The sequence below is a fragment of the Brachyhypopomus gauderio genome, chromosome 17 (assembly GCF_052324685.1).
Source record: "Brachyhypopomus gauderio isolate BG-103 chromosome 17, BGAUD_0.2, whole genome shotgun sequence".
In the NCBI taxonomy this organism is placed as follows: Eukaryota; Metazoa; Chordata; class Actinopteri; order Gymnotiformes; family Hypopomidae; genus Brachyhypopomus; species Brachyhypopomus gauderio.
In genome coordinates, this window is record NC_135227.1 from 19,648,981 (window position 1) to 19,666,480 (window position 17,500).

General features: G+C 45.9%; 3 protein-coding genes and 4 non-coding genes across 7 annotated transcripts in view; all 7 read right to left on the reverse strand.

The window, feature by feature from the left end:
- Positions 1 to 6,704: 6,704 nt before the first annotated feature.
- On the reverse strand, positions 6,705 to 9,286 carry rpl13a (ribosomal protein L13a). Its single transcript, XM_076978088.1, has 7 exons — positions 9,204 to 9,286; positions 8,524 to 8,596; positions 8,201 to 8,266; positions 7,975 to 8,076; positions 7,677 to 7,762; positions 7,428 to 7,487; positions 6,705 to 6,957 (listed from the first exon to the last, which is right to left on the reverse strand). Exons 1-7 carry the CDS (start codon positions 9,222 to 9,224, stop codon positions 6,748 to 6,750), a joined length of 618 nt encoding a protein of 205 aa, XP_076834203.1. The 5' UTR covers positions 9,225 to 9,286; the 3' UTR covers positions 6,705 to 6,747.
- On the reverse strand, positions 7,099 to 7,180 carry LOC143481312 (small nucleolar RNA Z195/SNORD33/SNORD32 family). The gene has a single exon (XR_013122006.1). It is a non-coding gene; the product is annotated as a small nucleolar RNA Z195/SNORD33/SNORD32 family (small nucleolar RNA).
- LOC143481314 (small nucleolar RNA SNORD34) lies at positions 7,558 to 7,634 on the reverse strand. The gene has a single exon (XR_013122008.1). It is a non-coding gene; the product is annotated as a small nucleolar RNA SNORD34 (small nucleolar RNA).
- Positions 7,844 to 7,919, reverse strand: LOC143481306 (small nucleolar RNA SNORD50). The gene has a single exon (XR_013122000.1). It is a non-coding gene; the product is annotated as a small nucleolar RNA SNORD50 (small nucleolar RNA).
- Positions 8,336 to 8,417, reverse strand: LOC143481313 (small nucleolar RNA Z195/SNORD33/SNORD32 family). Its single transcript, XR_013122007.1, has one exon. It is a non-coding gene; the product is annotated as a small nucleolar RNA Z195/SNORD33/SNORD32 family (small nucleolar RNA).
- A 774-nt stretch (positions 9,287 to 10,060) lies between the features above and the next one.
- LOC143480407 (ATPase inhibitor mai-2, mitochondrial-like) lies at positions 10,061 to 11,994 on the reverse strand. Its single transcript, XM_076978090.1, has 3 exons — positions 11,856 to 11,994; positions 10,850 to 10,962; positions 10,061 to 10,360 (listed from the first exon to the last, which is right to left on the reverse strand). Exons 1-3 carry the CDS (start codon positions 11,919 to 11,921, stop codon positions 10,219 to 10,221), a joined length of 321 nt encoding a protein of 106 aa, XP_076834205.1. The 5' UTR covers positions 11,922 to 11,994; the 3' UTR covers positions 10,061 to 10,218.
- A 2,458-nt stretch (positions 11,995 to 14,452) lies between these two features.
- zmpste24 (zinc metallopeptidase, STE24 homolog) overlaps positions 14,453 to 17,500 on the reverse strand; it is an 8,216-nt gene continuing 5,168 nt past the window's right edge. The window contains exons 9-10 of the mRNA XM_076978073.1: positions 16,897 to 17,040; positions 14,453 to 16,155 (exon numbers count right to left, since the gene is read on the reverse strand). Of these exons, the coding sequence (XP_076834188.1) occupies positions 15,931 to 16,155; positions 16,897 to 17,040 (369 nt within the window). The 3' untranslated portion in view covers positions 14,453 to 15,930. The remainder of the gene's footprint in view (positions 16,156 to 16,896; positions 17,041 to 17,500) is intronic.

Genomic DNA, 17,500 nt, shown 5'->3' on the forward strand with positions numbered 1-17,500 from the left:
TTATTCAGCGTTAAAATCTGAGAGGTGTTGAGGAACAAGCGTGTGTGTCCCTCACCTGTGTCAAGTCTCTCTTGTGTGTGCTGGTGCGTGGGGCCCTGGGGCTGCAGAGGTCCAGACATCAGCCCACACTGCTCTGACATTTCTGCACAGGGTCCATTCAGTAGGACCGCCAGGCTGCATTCAGCTGGAGAGAAACACGCACATGTAGACTGAACACACATCAGACAGAACGTCCTGCAGCACACGCACTGAGACAGGAGACAGCAGAGCAGAGAGACAACAGAGCAGGGAGACAGTAGAGCAGGGAGACAGCAGAACAGGGAGACAGCAGAGCAGAGAGACAGTATAGCAGAGAGACAGTAGAGCAGAGAGACAGTAGAGCAGGGAGACAGCAGAACAGGGAGACAGTATAGCAGAGAGACAGTAGAGCAGGGAGACAGTAGAGTAGAGAGACAGTAGAGCAGGGAGACAGTAGAGCAGAGAGACAGTAGAGCAGAGAGACAGTAGAGTAGAGAGACAGTAGAGCAGGGAGACAGTAGAGCAGGGAGACAGTAGAGTAGAGAGACAGTAGAGCAGGGAGACAGTAGAGCAGGGAGACAATAGAGCAGAGAGACAGTAGAGCAGAGAGACAGTAGAGCAGGGAGACAGTAGAGTAGAGAGACAGTAGAGCAGGGAGACAGTAGAGCAGGGAGACAGTAGAGTAGAGAGACAGTAGAGCAGGGAGACAGTAGAGCAGGGAGACAATAGAGCAGAGAGACAGTAGAGCAGAGAGACAGTAGAGCAGGGAGACAGTAGAGTAGAGAGACAGTAGAGCAGGGAGACAGTAGAGCAGGGAGACAGTAGAGTAGAGAGACAGTAGAGCAGGGAGACAGTAGAGCAGGGAGACAATAGAGCAGAGAGACAGTAGAGCAGAGAGACAGTAGAGCAGGGAGACAGTAGAGCAGAGAGACAGTAGAGCAGAGAGACAGTAGAGCAGGGAGACAGTAGAGTAGAGAGACAGTAGAGCAGGGAGACAGTAGAGCAGGGAGACAGTAGAGTAGAGAGACAGTAGAGCAGAGAGACAGCGGAGCAGAGGGACAGTAGAGCAGGGAGACAATGAAGGTAGGGATGAAGAGAGAAGGAGAGAGGGGAAAGAAGGAGAGAGAGGGGAGAGAGGAAGAGAGAAGGAGAGAGAAGGGGAGAGGCAGAGAGAAGGAGAGAAGAGGAGAGAGAGAGGGGGAGAGGGAGAAAAGAGAGAAGGAGAGACAGAGAGAGAAGAAGAGAGGGGGAGAGAAAGAGAGAGGTGGAGCGAAGGGAAGAGGGGAGAGAAGGAGAGAGGAAGAGAAGAGGAGTGAAGGAGAGAGGGGGAGAGAGTTAGAGAAGGGGAGAGGAAGAGAGGGAGAGAGAGAGAGAGAGAGAGAGGGGAAGTGAAGGAGCGTTCACTACAGTCTTCCCCACCACACACACTCCCAAACAGAGAGAAGCAGGACTTGTGGTGCAGAGGGACCTCGGCTTAAGGTCCTGACCATTCATTCATTACTGCTGAAAATGACCACGATCCACTTCAGTGAGGACGTTTTGTTCACCCAACAGCTCTCTGAAATGAAAAGGCTTTGCTGAGAATAATGACTCTGAGACAATTACACACTGGTAATGAGATTTAAGTGCAGGAGACAGAAGGAGTGAGTTTATAGTTTCACATTGCTTCTGTCCTTCAGTGTAACTCTGCTCTGGTGCCAGCACACCGATCTCGCCCATCACAGCTAGTCACTCCATTCTTTAGGACTCCTTTATCTGTCTGTGTGTGGTGGCCTGCTCTGTGTCCAATAAACAGGAAACATGGTCAAGCGTGCAGTGTGTGTGTGTGAGACCTTTCAAACACAAGAAGCTAATTGGCTACAAAGGTGTGGAGACAGAGGACCCATAACGCTGGCTAAGCCAGGGCCTGAAACTCAGTGGACTGTTTCTGCTGCATACGCCCCACTGCTGTGAACACGGTTCCCCTCCCGCAGTTCAGTATATTTTAAATAGCTCTTAATGAATTAAACTGAATCAAATCATGTGGAAATGTGAGACTTTGTGATGCACTGAAGCATTACCTAAAGAATCTGGAACCTGGTGGAAGAGAGACGGTGTGAGACGGAACGTGTTCGTCTGTGTTGCGTCTGCCGTTCAGTGACAGGACACAGCCTGGAGCACGCCTGTGTGCTGACACTACGCCAACTCCTCCCGTCCTCTGGGCCTTTACTGGAACACGGTCCTCAGAAGCTCAAAGTGGCTCAGTTTCAAACATGAGCCATGTGGCGGTGGAGACGTGTGTTTTGATTGAATGTCTGTTTGTGGGGTTTTGCAGCCACAACACTGACTTAAAACACTGACTGAAATACAGAAATGAACCTTGCAAAGTCAAAGACTACATGAACTACATTTAAATGTTTTTTTCTGTAGTCCAGAAAATTTCACATATTTACCCTTTAACCACTGATTTTGATTTTGATTTATATATAAAGGATTTTCACTGTTGAATTCTAACTGTGAGCAGCTACTCAGTGTGGCACCTGGGTATGTTTCATATCTGGAGTGTGAAAAGTACTTTATGAACTGTGTATTGGTCTTTTACATTGGCTATGTAAGAGATGAAATTTGATGAACACATGCTGTTTAAAGAGTCCCCCAGCTACGTTGGGTTTATTGGTCTTGGTGTTTCTGAGAACGAGGCTCTGAGCTGAATCTGCTCCGTACTTTTTTTGCTGTGCTGACTTTTGTCCACAATTCTTTCCAAAGAGCCTGATGAGACACTAAATCACAATCACTAAATCTCATTTTCTGCTTTCATGACTTATGAAACAATTCCCTGATTTTCACCATGCCTTTGAGAAGAAGAGGACCCTCGTCTCACGATCCTCACGAAATCTGATCGGACTAAATGATCCTGCAGGAGTTCTGTGACTGTCTGAAGGCTTTTAAGAAGCTTGTGTGGGTGTGAAGGAGTTCTTCCCCCTCCGTAAACAGCCTGAAAGCCTTCGTGTGACGGGATCACAGTCACTTCCAGCTCACAGGTTCAAAACGTTTCCTGATGCTGGGCTTTTGGGGAATAAGGGAATACATTAGCTTATCCTTAGTGCATGCAGATAGTGCCTTTGACTACACCAGACCAGGTGTATGGAATAAGGTTGGAAGTCACTCAAGACGATGAGTTCTTCCTGTAGTGAACCTGAAAATACTTGAAGAAATGCACCTGCTTAACCGACTAAAAATGTGCCTGCACAGGTCGTCTTCGCCAGGTTTTAACTAAGACAGTCATTTAAAATTTTATACTTTCCGTTTACATTTACAGCATGCGGTAGACCCTCTTGTCCAGAGTGACTGATAGAAGTGCTTTGCAGTCTCTGAGTACCTTCTCCTGTGTCTGGGGCAGCATAAGGTCAAACCCCATGAGGACAAGAGGAGATGCGTGTGGAAACGCCCTTGATAAACGCTTGGACTTCACTCTGGGAAGAATCTGATGTGCATTATCATCTGCACACACATTGACATCATGGAGCACACTGCGCATTGTCCCAGGTTAAATCACGTTCTCTCACAGAAAACACACCTTTTGTTTCATCACAGCCTGCAGGACGTGGGATACACCAGTTCTCTAAGTGTTCACTGCAAAGCCCCCAAGTCTCCCAGCCGCTAAAACACATTTCTGGGGCTTGTCCCCCAACCCACAGCCAGTTTTACTTCAAGTCCGAAAAACAATGCAGAGGACCCGTTCATTTTCTGCTGAACAATACACTGAGCTCAGCATGTGTGAACAGCAGAAACCTTCCTGGCTCTCTGAATGTCAGCACACACACAAACACACACACACAGCTAAACAAACTATAATGGTGTGCAGATAAGAGAGAAAGGATCATTGAGCTTGTGGGAGCATTTAAAATGAGAATGAAAACTCCTCACCCTTCTTAGTACCCCCCTGACCCCTCCACATACCACACACACACACACACACACACATACACACATCAGCGTCTAGCGCAGCGCTCTAACATCCTCCTGTGTCTTGTGTGTTCTGGGGCTTCTGTTGCAAAACAAGACCCACAGAGTCAGCATTTGTGTCTCGAGCTGAAGAAGACCGTTCCACACAGTTTCGAAAAATAAACGCCGGTTTGGCCGACGCGTCTCATTTGACGATCCGCCCCGTGGCCAGCAAATCGAATCCCACCCGAAATAAAGAAACAGATCGACGAATGCCACGTCCCTTGGGCCCGTGTTAATATGATAGACTATAGCCTGCTATGTGCATCTTTAATGAGCTCTTGCAGAGCCAAATGCTGTGTTGTTAAAAGTTTGAATCGCAGCTATTGAAGTATTGAACTAGACCAACAACTCAGTACCTGCAACTGGCTATTTGGCCAAGTTGGGGAACTGAAGCAGAAAATTGAACAACCTTTTGGCATTCAGGTTAGTAAAGTCTCCGAAGGTCAAAGCAGCAAGGTGGTGTTCAGCACTTAATCCAACACGAACAGGTTTTCCACCACAAAAGAGAACCTGTCGCGCACACAGAGTGTGGCAAAGGAAATGCTCAGAAGTACTGCAGTCAGGCAGTGGTGTGGGAACTGCAGTACAGTGAGCATCCAGACACTGTCCAGCAGTACAGTGAGCATCCAGACACTGTCCAGCAGTACAGTGAGCATCCAGACACTGTCCAGCAGTGCAGTGAGCATCCAGACACTGTCCAGCAGTGCAGTGAGCATCCAGACACTGTCCAGCAGTGCAGGGAGCATCCAGACACTGTCCAGCAGTGCAGTGAGAATCCAGACACTGTCCAGCAGTGCAGTGAGATTCCAGACACTGTCCAGCAGTGCAGTGAGCATCCAGACACTGTCCAGCAGTGCAGTGAGCATCCAGACACTGTCCAGCAGTGCAGTGAGAATCCAGCTTTCCCTTTTTAAGTTCAGGAAAACACTATATCTGGCCCTTTAGAACCAGACTGAACAACAATTATTTAATTATACAAATACGGCACATGCAACCAAACAGCTTCCGTAATGAGTGCTTGTCTTTCCAAATATATAATGTTAATAATAATAGTAATTTTGTGCAACTTAAACGTACCATATTTGTCAATTGTGATTTTTCACCCAATCTAAATTTGTCCTCCACATTTACCCCTCTGTGCAGTTAGAACACACACACACACACTAGATGATTACTAGGGGGCTGTGGATCACACATGCCCAGAGCGGTGGGCAGCCCTAGCCCGGCGCCCGGGGAGCAGTTGGGGTTAGGTGCCTTGCTCAAGGGCACCTCAGTCATGGCCTCAGGTCTGGGAATCGAACCCACGACCCTCCGGTCACAAGACCGGTTCCCTATCCATCCAATTATGATTGCCCGCTATTGTTTGCTAAAATTAATGATTTATATGGGTGTTTATATTCAATAAAAAGAAAAATATTGAAACTGAAAAATGTGGAGTTTTATCGGTTTGCCACATTAATCTAATACACCCGAGTCAGCACGTGAGCTGAATTAGCGTGGCCCAGAGCGGAAGTGCGTGCGTGGCTCGAGAAGCTCACGTTTCAGCGCGTGTGCCGTTTCATTACACTATCACTCAGGAAACTATTGTGACCGCCTGAAAGGCAGGAGTTTAGTTCTTTCAGTGTTCATTAACCGAAGAAGGGAAATCCAATATCCCTCTAAACAATAGAAGAGTTGTGTTTGGTTTATTGCTTACATAAATGAAAAAAACAAATTTCATTAGAATTACTGAAACTAAATAGATTCCTGAATGCAGCCTAAACAAACATTGATTACCACATTACCAGCGTTCGTTATGGCGCATAGATGCAAAGATGATTGGGAACACGATGTAGAACTCATCTCCTCGAGCTATGGATCGTGTTGAGATTATTTGTTACAGTTAATTGAGCATGTTGCCTTAGTGTAATTGAATTTGATTACACCCAGCGTGGAAAAATCTGAAGTTGTAAAACACTGCCCTCAAGAGGTGAGATCACATCACTGCATATCAACAAATACGACTGAAATAGAAAACTTAATTGTACATTTCTGCAGACTTCGGTTTTCATAAAACCAGAGCCAAAGGTAAATCTTTAAAACCTCACGAGCCTGATGTGAAATGTTTTTCTGCAGTGAGCAGAACACTGAACATTTTGGCAAATCCAGAGTAATTTACCAGCACGTACATCAAATCCACGCGATCCCTGGGCACAGAGCGCGCGGCCCTGAGGCTACTCGCGCGTTCATAATCACGGCGCTTTCGTGCAGTCGCTTAGTAAAATCTTACCACGCTGCTTCCCCAGGTGCGTGGACGGAGAACTTTGGCAACTTTTCTTGAGCTTGGTCCTCTTGATCTAAAATTCAATTCAACTTTGTCATTATGCTGAAACAGGGTTGTACAGCACAACGAAACTTTTAGGCTAGGCCATTTTGTAGTTTGTAATTGCAAACTACAAAATGCAGTCACCATCATTTAAACTGATACCACCAGGGTCACAAACCTCATCCGGCTCCCAACACGCCCAACCCACCCTCACACCTTTTTAAATTTCAGTCCCCAACAGATTTAAACGCAGCACTACCTGCTTTAATGAATGTGTGTTGTTTTCAAAAGACCCTTCCACATAATCATAAACAGTTTTATTTCTTATAGAAAATGCAAATCTGAAACTCGCACAGCGTTGGTCTTCAAGGAGACAACAAAACGAACCACACTCAACAGTTTGTATAAACATTTATTACGAGTGGGCACGGAGCAGCTCAGACCAGCACACCGTACTGCTTCAGAACATCCGTGTACTTCGCAATCTTGCTCTCCATGTTCTTCTCTGCCTGCTTGGACAACTTGATCTGCACCTTCTTCTTGTTGTAGAACATCCTGGCCTTCTCCTTCCTGCGTTCCTCCAGGGTGGCAGTGATGGCCTGGTACTTCCAGCCCACCTCATGAGCCAGGCGACCCAGCAGTGCAAACTAGCAGGACCGGGGGGAGAGAGACCGGTACAGTCAGAGCTAGACCATCAGGGGCCTCCAGACTACACAGAAAAAACTAAGGTGCGTTGAAGTTTATGGGTGCAGATCGATCCAAAGCCCGAGAGATTTAAAATGTTGCTCTTTGTCTCAGATGGTAGTGCATGTGCAGTATTCTCATGGTCGCTAAACTCGAATACTTCTGTGGAAAATCATCACTGACAAAGCAACAGACCCATATATGGATTCAAGACCTAGATGGGGAGCCTGGATATACATCCCTCCTGCAGACACACATTTAAAAGTCCCCCATAGAGCTACAAAAAAGGTATTGGCCCTTGTTTGTCATCCTGGAATAAACTAAATGCAACCAATAATAATTTGAGAGAGTTAATGGGTAAACGTTTACTCCGTTGTGACGTAAATTAAATGAAGGCGGCTGCGCCTTTATTTTGAAGGGGAGAAGAGCGTACCTTGCGTGTGGGCTTCAGGCGCACAATTTTAAGAGCAGCTGGGACCACCATGCGCTTCCTCTGTGGAAGAGATCACACCGTCATGGCAACAAGCACTGTGAGGCCCCCCAGCCAGGTCAGAGGACAGCGGACACGTCTCAGACAGATAGTGATCTCACAGGAAACTCAAACAAGGTAGGTAAATAAAGGTGTACATCACAGACGTCGCTGGAGTCGAGGGGTGTGTGTGTGTGGGGTGCTGCAGTTTACCTTGTCGTAAGGAGGGGGAATGCCGTCAAACACCTTCAGCCTCTCCAGAGCTGCCTGGCCCCTCTTGGTCTTGTGGGGAAGCATACCTGCACAAGACGTGGAGGGCAGAGGAAACTACATCAGGTGCTCAGGCACAAGAGCACACAGCAGCTCCCTGGAACTCGTCAAACTCAGCAGTCAGATCCGTTAAAGGGGTCTCATCAACATTTTCAGATTCGGGATAAATGGTGTTCATCATAGTTTGACAGATAGCCAACAGTTGCAAATGAAGAAAAGCAGAAATGAACCAAACACTCACCCCTGACCGTCCTCCAGAAGATACGGCTGGGAGCTCTGAAGTGATACGGTCCACGAGACGGGTTCGTGTTCATCCTCTTACGAAGAAAAGCCAAGTACTTCACTACACAGAACACACAACGCACAGGATCACACTCGCGATTCACTACAGCGTCCCAGACCAACCAGGAATAAGTGCCGACAGCCAGGTTAGCTGCAGTGCGTACACCATACAGGATTCTACTTACATTTATTACGGTAGAAGTTACCAGAGATGTTGATGCCCTCACATCTCACGACTACTATTTTGTGGCCTGTGGGAGAGAAATAAAGAAAACTCAGAAGAGGAAAAGGCCATTTTGTGCTCATGTAAGTCAATGCAGACTGTCTCAGATGGTAGTGCATGTAAGTCTTCTCATGGCAGTTAAACTCAAGTAAGATGGATACATGGACATCATTGACAGTCTCCTCTCCAGCTCAGTTAAAAAACCCAAATCGTCGTGGCTGCATACAGGGTTGCGAGCTTACGGCGCAGAAAAATCGGTAAATTATGAACTAGTTCAACACTCACCCAGCAGAACTTGCTTCGCCACAATAGCGGCAAGACGGCCGAGCAGGTGACCTCTGCCGTCAATTACCAGAACCTTAACGGGGGGAGAGAAAATGGACATTTTTATATATTACACGTTTGCAGGGGTTCATCTGGGATAAATGTGCTTGAAAAGATCTCATGACCGTTGGGAGTCTTGTGGAAGAAAAAACAATACCGATAACAAGCGACATTTTAGTGCCGGAAAGGCAAAAATCATTTAAACGAGATGAAGCAGGTTGACCGACAGCAGCGAATGATGTTCAACTTGTGAAACATCTCGCCATTTAGAGCCGCGCTGGGGCCGCATGGACGCTGCAGCTCCAGACGAGGGTCGTACAACCCAGGGAGCGAGTATGTGTACTGAGCCTTTAAAATAAAGACTACTGCGACTGTTGGAGCTGCGAGCTCATGATTCACGTCGTTTAACGTCAAATCATCTGAACACGAACCGAAATACCGAGCAACACGCAGGAACACGGCGGCCCGCGGCCACATGTACTCTCACTATAAAAAACCCCATCGCGGTTTAACATTACTAACATAATTCTGCACATATATGATGACATAGGCAATGAGGCGTTCGCCACGCTAGAAAAACAGGCGCTAAGGACATTCACGATCACATATTTTTAAAGATTAATCACAGCGCTTAAACGCACCTTATGGAACCGGTCGGCCATGATGTAGGGAAAGAAAGACGCACGGGGCGTCCCGCAGTAAAATACAGGGGCATGGGCGGGGCCACGGCACAGACCGGAAATTACGCAGGTTTTTTTTTTTTTTGCTGGTACGCTTTGTCGCCTAGAGAAGTAAGTTACGTAAACAGCGCCGATGAGTGGACTTCAGGAGAATTGCAATAACAACATAACGATTTTATTTTTTTTGTTTGCTTTTTATGTTTACTGCATTTTGGGAACCATATAATATATATATATATATATATATTGTATACTGTGTAAACGGACATGTTGTTTCACTGCCACTCACTGGAGACAATATATTTGTATTTACAGCATTTGGCAGACACGCACGTGAGCTACAAGGACCTGACTCTCCGTAGCTGTTTTAGGTCACCTGATAAAGCAGATAGAGTTGGTGCTATCAAGCTAAGGCCATGGACCAAACGTACCAATACATCATCAATTGTTTCTCAGTCATTAAAACTGTGTAGCATAGCAATCGCATCTGCACCAATGACTTAAATAAATCCTTGAATTTAAAAAATCCTTCTCACTTGATGTAAACAAGTATGACTATCTAATTCAAACATCTGTAATAATGCCTATAATGCCTAAGTGGATGTTAGGGCTAATGTTGTAGCTTTAAGCAAATATCAATGTACTGTATGAATTCCTATCCATACTATTACCTAGGATGTATTCTCTGATCAGAAGCAAAGCACTTTGTAAGTCGCTCTGGATAAGAGTGTCTGCTAAATGGCGCAAATGTAAATATAAATGTAAATTCTGCTTGTACTATGATGTGCATTTTGTGAGAAGTGATGCCAACATCCAGGTTAATCAGTTCCTAATTTTATTATCTTCAAACAAACATTAACAACTAATCAAACATACCAAAACCCATTAATATGGAGGAAAGCTCTCGAAGGCTGAAGGACTGACCATGACCCCATGACCCCATGACCCACAAGCTCTTGTGTCAGTCACAACCCTCTCAGCTGTCATGTTTGAGCTGGCCCATTCTGTCCTCATGACGTCGTATCTCTTGCTGCAAACGTTCAATCTCCTTCTTGTGATGATCGATCTCTTCCTGATGGTGCTGTCTTAAAGCATCCAATTGTTCTTTCTCCTTCTTCCTGAACAAGGACGAACACAGAAGTGTGAAGAGTAGAACGAGGCATAACACGGCATTAGCAACGTGCCGAGCGCCACACGACCACTCTGTGTTACCACATTCACCCTTCATAAGCCAAAGCAAGACATTTCTAAAATACCCATAAACCTATATTTGGCACCATAATCACCATTAGAACTAACCCAAAATAACACATACTGAGAGGGTTAGAGTCTGAATGCGGTTTTATGGTATGAAACTGTGATTAGGATCCTAATCAGGTCACTAAACCTGGACCTGTTGCTGACCTTGGACTGTCACAAAACTACAATGAGCACAATGTTGTGTCTGGTCACCTTGCACTTCTATGACAGGGCAGAGTTGTGAAAGGAGGTGAAATGCATGTAAACCCAGCCTACTGTGGGGGACATTACCGCCCTACAGGCACTTTACAGTCTTACTCCACAACCTGGGGGGGTGATGCTGTCCCACTGCTGGAAGTGCTACTCACTTGAAGTACATTTCCTCCAGGGCGGCCTCTCTCTTCCCAAACGCTCCACCAGCCTCCCGCACTGATCCTCCACCACCTCCACCCTTGCCCGCACCCCGCCCAAGCTCACCCAGCTGTGGGAAAGATGGAGAAACACATACCACAAAGAGATGGGCAAATGCAAGACTGGGGCGCAATAATCAAAGAGACGTCATACTGGTCATACTGGCCATATTGGTCATACTGGATGTAAACTGGATGGGCAGTCATGGCCTGGTGGTAGGGAACTGGTCTTGTGACAGGAGGGCCGTGGGTTTGATTCCCAGACCTGAGGCCATGACTGAGGTGCCCCTGAGCAAGGCACCTAACCCTCAATTGCTCACTTATATATATATAAACTCCACCACACAGTAGTACACAGTTTGGTACACAACAGCTTAGCATGGTAAACATTTTAAACATCCGATTACAAAACAGACCTATGTAAGCAGTATCTCTGGTGCTAATCGCTTAATATAAAAAATGTCCATGGCTGGCTTTACCAAAAACATCCTGAAACAAAGATATTTGAACGGTACAGCGAGTATTACATTGATCGCTCTCTTATTTAAGACGACCTTCACAGTGTGACGATTTTGATAAACGAGGCACAAAACGTAAACACTGAATTGAAGACAGCACGCACTGATCCTGCGTCGTTCTAGCCCTCCCTCTCTCTCTCTCTCTCTCTCTCTCTCTCTATCTCTCTCTCTCACACACACACACACACGCGCGCACATACGCACACGCAGTTCGTCTAATGTCCATAACGCCCGTTTGCATAAAACTATCATCAAACACGACTGATATCTATCTATCTATCTATCTATCTATCTATCTATCTATCTATCTATCTATCTATCTATCTATCTATGAGAGAGAGAGAGAGAGAGAGAGAGAGAGAGAGAGAGAGAGAGAGAGAGAGAGTCATAAATCATAAATGAATCATAAAGCAATAAAATGATGAAAGCAGTGGTAGGGGCTGTACCTGTCCGGACGACATTCTGGTCTGGGTGTAGAGGAGGGTCCGCAGGTGTCTCACGTGTGTGGCCATCGTAGGTGCGCTGGCACGCTCAGCCTGCCGAGTGCCCTTGCCTGTATAAGCGGGCACACCGGGCGATACCACTCGATCCAGCGGGGAGACCGGCATGTGACGGCAACACGCAAACCATACGGTTCACACACAGGGCCATTTCGTTATATTCAAATGTTCAGGGTAAACGAAATAAATTGTAATTTGGATGTAAACACCCTTGTGCATAACCAGATTTGTGTTTTGTAACAGAACACTCGGTCCTAAAATGCCCCTTAGCTGCGGGTCCACTGGACTAGAGGTCAGTCGCGCGGATATTTATAAGTGTAATAGGATAGAAATTATCACGCTCAGTGCGCGTCCAATGTGGCGTGACGAGAACTTATTGTGATAATTTCTGCACCGAGTTAAAAACATTTACAATATGCATTATCACTGCTGAAGAAGTCAGAGTGTTGGCAGGTCTGTCACCCCACCAGACTACTGGACACTTGGCTTCTCCCATCTCCAGAACAAAGTTCGCGGATGTTTTTGTAATAATCAACGTGTTTGTCCTTTGGTTAAGTAGAAGCTTCGTTAAACAGGAGCCGCATTTATAAACACACACCTGCATTTATCATTTATATCCATGGGCTTGCGCAGGTGTGATATGGAAACAAGTCGAGCTCTTCATATTGCATGTTTATGACAAACAGGAACCCCGGAGCGTGTGTAGGTTGAGTTTATTTTATAACATTGAATACCTTTTCAGTATTATAATAATCCTCAAAGTCACTCTGGATATCGACTGTGTGAAATGCTGTAAATGTGACATAACGTCATGATCAGAGACTAAAGTGTAATGGGGAAAAATGCTATTAAACCAGCAAGCAAGAAGGCGCAGACGCAGACGCAGACTCTGAACCACAGCTGTTCCTAAATCAGTTATTCATCTGCATTCGGACTCAGCTCCGAGACTGGTGTGACAAACACACACACACACACACACACACACACACACACACACACACACACACACACACACACAATCTTAATTCCTTACTTTTTCTGCCCGTCTGTTTTCATTATAAATATTAGAATATTTACACATGCTCCATTTCTAGAGGAGTTGAAACCTGCAACACTGGATATATGAACAGAGGCATGTTTACCACATGTTTACATGTTTACCACTACATGTTTACATGTTTACCACTACATGTTAACTACAGGTGTCACATCATTTTTTCTTGTAATGCCACTTTTAAAATCATTTATTAAAGATACCAGTTGCACGTGGGAGATTTGCCCATTCTGGCTGTACACAAGACACACACTGCTCAGCAGTCTGTGGTCACTCTTGTCTGGATCTCCTCTTCATGTTGCTCCACACATTCTTAACGAGACACTGATCTGGACCGCAGGCGGGCCAGTCGGGCAGATGTACGCTGTGTATGCATCATCTCTGCATAATCAATTATGAGGTTGGACGTTCTTGATGCAGCACTGGCAGCTGTGTTAAGCAGCTATGGTTATCCCGAGTTCTCCTGAGCCCATGTGGACATGTCTACCACAGAGGCTCAGTGGCAGTTCTGCCCGAGCGCTCGATGGTCCCATTCAGCTGCGTTTGCTCCCATGGCCCAGAAGCACTGAGGTTTCCCCTGCTTCCCAGAATCTTCTGATGATGTGAGATGGAGTGTTTATGATATCAGACTCTTTGCAATCTTGGACTGCAAAACATTCTTTCAACCTACTGACGAGTCTCTCATGAAATGTGACACACAATAGCAACCTTTGACCCATCCTAGTTTACAAAGAATAAGCCACTGCCGTACGATCCTTTCATACTCGAGTTTTGGTGATCGCACCTGGTAGCAGTTAAACTGCTCATCATGGAACAGAACAGTGTTACTCGTATCACCTTAGTTAGCCTCTGTCTCAGTTGGAGTTACAGGGGACATCCTATCGTTTTTTATATTTACAAATACAATAAGTAAAAGATTAAGTGACGCAATGTAATAAATTATTTCTGCAAATGGGGTTTGCACAATATTGTATTTATTGTTTGCACTTGTGTTGTGTTATGCTTCTGGAGGAACAACACATTTCACTGTATACCTGTACATAGCTGCAACAAGAAGCCTCTTGATATAACTTGTTTACAAACACACGCACACACACACACACACACACACACACACACACGCACACACACACACAAGCTTGATCCAAGAGGTTTGCTTGCACACATAGCAGCTCAGTGACTGCAGATCTAAGATGAGCTGTGGATCAGGTCTGCCAAAAATAATTACCCAGCATGCCTGTAAAAAGCACCTGCTCCAACTAATGTATTGGAAATCATAGAATCCAATGGTTGTAACTAAATTTCAGAACTTGATCTAAATTACAAAATTAAAACTCTAAAAGGCATCAAAATCGGTCCTTTCACATTCTAAAAAATGTCAACAAAAGGGTAACTGTTTAAAGGAAGTTTAAGCCTTAATACACACAGCAATTCTACCAGCAGCACAGTACAGCGAGTATGACAATGAGCAAACACAGACCATGACAAAGCCATTGTGAAAAGGTTTATTTTTGAGACCTAGTATGTCCATTAACATCACATCAACACCATAAACATGGAAGTGCAGAGGAGAATCTCCAGCACGAGAGAGCAAAGTCCAAAACCAAATGGGGCTGAATATGAAATGGCCACATATCCGACATGACGCGATCCTCAGCTGTGAGAGCAGGTGGGCTTTGTGCTATACAGTCTACCAAACAGGGAGGAAGGGTCTGGAGGACTGGGGAGATTCAGTGTGGGGTGTGGAGCCACACCAGGAGGGCCACAGCAAACCCTCAAATCTGAGTTGGGGGGGGGGGGGGGGGGGTAACAAAAACTGGATTCCTCTGGATTCCTCTAAGGTTCACGCTGGAGAATCAACTCTGCTGAATACAGCGTCCATCTCTCAGGCTCCCGACTACCCACCCAAGTGATCTGGAAATTAGGAGATTTATTTCTACACACATACACACACTCAAGCACGGAGAATGGAGCAAAATATTATTATTAATAAAACATTTTTAGAAGGACTATTCTATGTTTTTCTCAAATTTGAATTTTTTTTTCTTTAAAGTTGCCTCAATTTACAAAAATCAACACTGTATTTACATACGGTCAGAATAATTTGGTTCCAAAGTTCAACAAAGTAAAATGAATGCCTGTTATCCGGATGACAAAGGAACTGAAAAACATCTTAAAAGCAAATAGACTCTAGACAAAAGTTCATCAAGAACCCCACTTCTGAGCCATCTGAAAGCTTCCCTAAGAGTCTCAGGAGGTTGTACCTAGCATCGGTCACTCACACACAAAGCCTGACTTGATTGGGTGACTGGCAACCCTGCCTAGCCAAACCGAGGCCAATACACACAGCAGCAGTTTTCAAGGCTCCTTACATGAAGCCAAGAATGCCTGGAGCTACAGAAACCAGGAGAGGACATTACAGTCAAATAAAAAAATGAAACAGCAATCAAAATAAGTGGGAGAAACTTTCAAAAGGCATATGCAACTGAAAGCACCTGCTTTGGTTATTCAGGAAAGGACCAACAATTAGTACAGGCAGCTTCCTAAAACCATTTAGGATCCATTAATTTAGTGTGTCAATTCTGTTGCCCATGCATTGAACAGTCTGTGACTTTCTTGTTCAGACACACCGAGTCGATCCTTCGAGGGGCTCACTGAATAACTGATGGCTCCAGTAAGGTGTGTGGTGTGTAGGAAGGAGGAACAGTGCTGGGCCGTCTCACGAGGCTCAGCCTGGGAAATACTGTTCGGATGTATAAGGCCCAACGGAACAAACTCAACCAATTAAAACAGTTACAGAACATTGGACAATCAACCAAGATAAGGAACGAAGAAAGGAATAAACTTTGCTTAAAAGAGACAGACAAAAGAGAGATATTTTTGTTTTCTTCATAAAGCCAGAAGCGGCCGGCGGAGACCCTTCCTGGGAGGGTCCAGCGGTGAACACGGCGCCCCCTTGTGGAACCGTCAGTCCTGTTTGGGACCTTTAAGGGCCCTGAGGCGCTCCAGCAGGGGCGGGTGGGAGTAGTGCCACGTGGAGAAGAGCCAGTCGGCCACGGGGAAGCCAAGGTTGTCCTTGTTCAGCTTGATGAGGGCGGAGTGGAGCTCGGCAGAACGGCCCATGTCCCGCGCAAACGCGTCCGCCTGGAACTCGAACCGACGACTCAGAACCGTCAGGCTAAAGGACAGCAGCTGATGAGGAGTGGCAGAGCAGGGGAGGTGGGAAGAGAGGGGGAGGGACGGAAAAGGTAGAGGGGGAGGGACAAAGAAGGTAGAGGGGGAGGGACAGAAAAGGTAGAGGGGGAGGGACAGAAAAGGTAGAGGGGGAGGGACAGAAAAGGTAGAGGGGGAGGGACAGAAAAGGTAGAGGGGGAGGGACAGAAAAGGTAGAGGGGGAGGGACAGAAAAGGTAGAGGGGGAGGGACAGAAAAGGTAGAGGGGGAGGGACAGAAAAGGTAGAGGGGGAGGGACAGAAAAGGTAGAGGGGAGGGACAGAAAAGGTAGAGGGGGAGGGACAGAAAAGGTAGAGGGGGAGGGACAGAAAAGGTAGAGGGGGAGGGACAGAAAAGGTAGAGGGGGAGGGACAGAAAAGGTAGAGGGGGAGGGACAGAAAAGGTAGAGGGGGAGGGACAGAAAAGGTAGAGGGGGAGGGAAAGATAATGTAGAGGGGGAGGGAAAGATAATGTAGAGGGGGAGGGACAGAGAAGGTAGAGGGGAGGGACAGAGAAGGTAGAGGGGAGGGACAGAAAACATAGAGGGGGAGGGACAGAAAACATAGAGGGGGAGGGACAGAAAACATAGAGGGGGAGGGACAGAGAAGAGACTGTTACAATACACCAAATGTATGCGTATGAATTTTGCATATGACGCATACATATGTGGAACGGTTTAGGACTTCTCCAGAGTGGTTTGATGAGCCTTCAGTCGCTCTACCTCATTGTAGGGTGAGAAGATGAATTGGAATATGATCATCAGGCCAATCAGAGTTGGCTGGCTGTCATGGAAACCAAAGGCCAGGAAGAGCTCTTTCCGACCAATCAGAGCAGCGAAAAGGAAGAAACAGAGGAAGGAATTCATCTGTGGACAGAGGTGGGGAAAAAAAATGGTGGTTTTGAATTTCATATTCACTCATGGCTAATTGCAGCTGATCGCAACAACTGCTAAAATGCAAAATTACAGGGTGGTGAAATTTCTGTAGTAAAATCTGAACTTTGAAGGTTGTGATTTGAATACATACAGTTCTATAACTCACCTCACAAATGATGACGCTGGTTAGCCAGGTTAGCTAGCTATGAAAATGCTAGCTCACCTGGCTAATGAAGATGTTCTGTAAAGAAGCTAGCTCACCTGGCTAATGATGATGTTCTGTAAAGAAGCTAGCTCACCTGGCTAATGAAGATGTTCTGTAAAAGAAGCTAGCTCACCTGGCTAATAAAGATGTTCTGTAAAAGAAGCTAGCTCACCTGGCTAATGAAGATGTTCTGTAAAAGAAGCTAGCTCACCTGGCTAATGAAGATGTTCTGTAAAAGAAGCTAGC

What these genes read in the sequence shown, in the direction of transcription:
- rpl13a (XM_076978088.1), bottom strand. Translation starts at nt 9,224, where the DNA reads ATGGCCGACCGGTTCCATAAG. An exon ending in TGGCCGACCGGTTCCATAAG is followed by an intron (nt 8,597 to 9,203) that starts GTGCGTTTAAGC and finishes CCCCCCGTTAAG; the next exon opens with GTTCTGGTAATTGACGGCAG. An exon ending in CTTCTGGAGGACGGTCAGGG is followed by an intron (nt 7,763 to 7,974) that starts GTGAGTGTTTGG and finishes CGTCTTGTGCAG; the next exon opens with GTATGCTTCCCCACAAGACC.
- LOC143480407 (XM_076978090.1), bottom strand. Translation starts at nt 11,921, where the DNA reads ATGGCCACACACGTGAGACACCTGCGGACCCTCCTCTACACCCAGACC. An exon ending in CCAGAATGTCGTCCGGACAG is followed by an intron (nt 10,963 to 11,855) that starts GTACAGCCCCTA and finishes TCTTTCCCACAG; the next exon opens with CTGGGTGAGCTTGGGCGGGG. An exon ending in CTGGAGGAAATGTACTTCAA is followed by an intron (nt 10,361 to 10,849) that starts GTGAGTAGCACT and finishes GTCCTTGTTCAG; the next exon opens with GAAGAAGGAGAAAGAACAAT.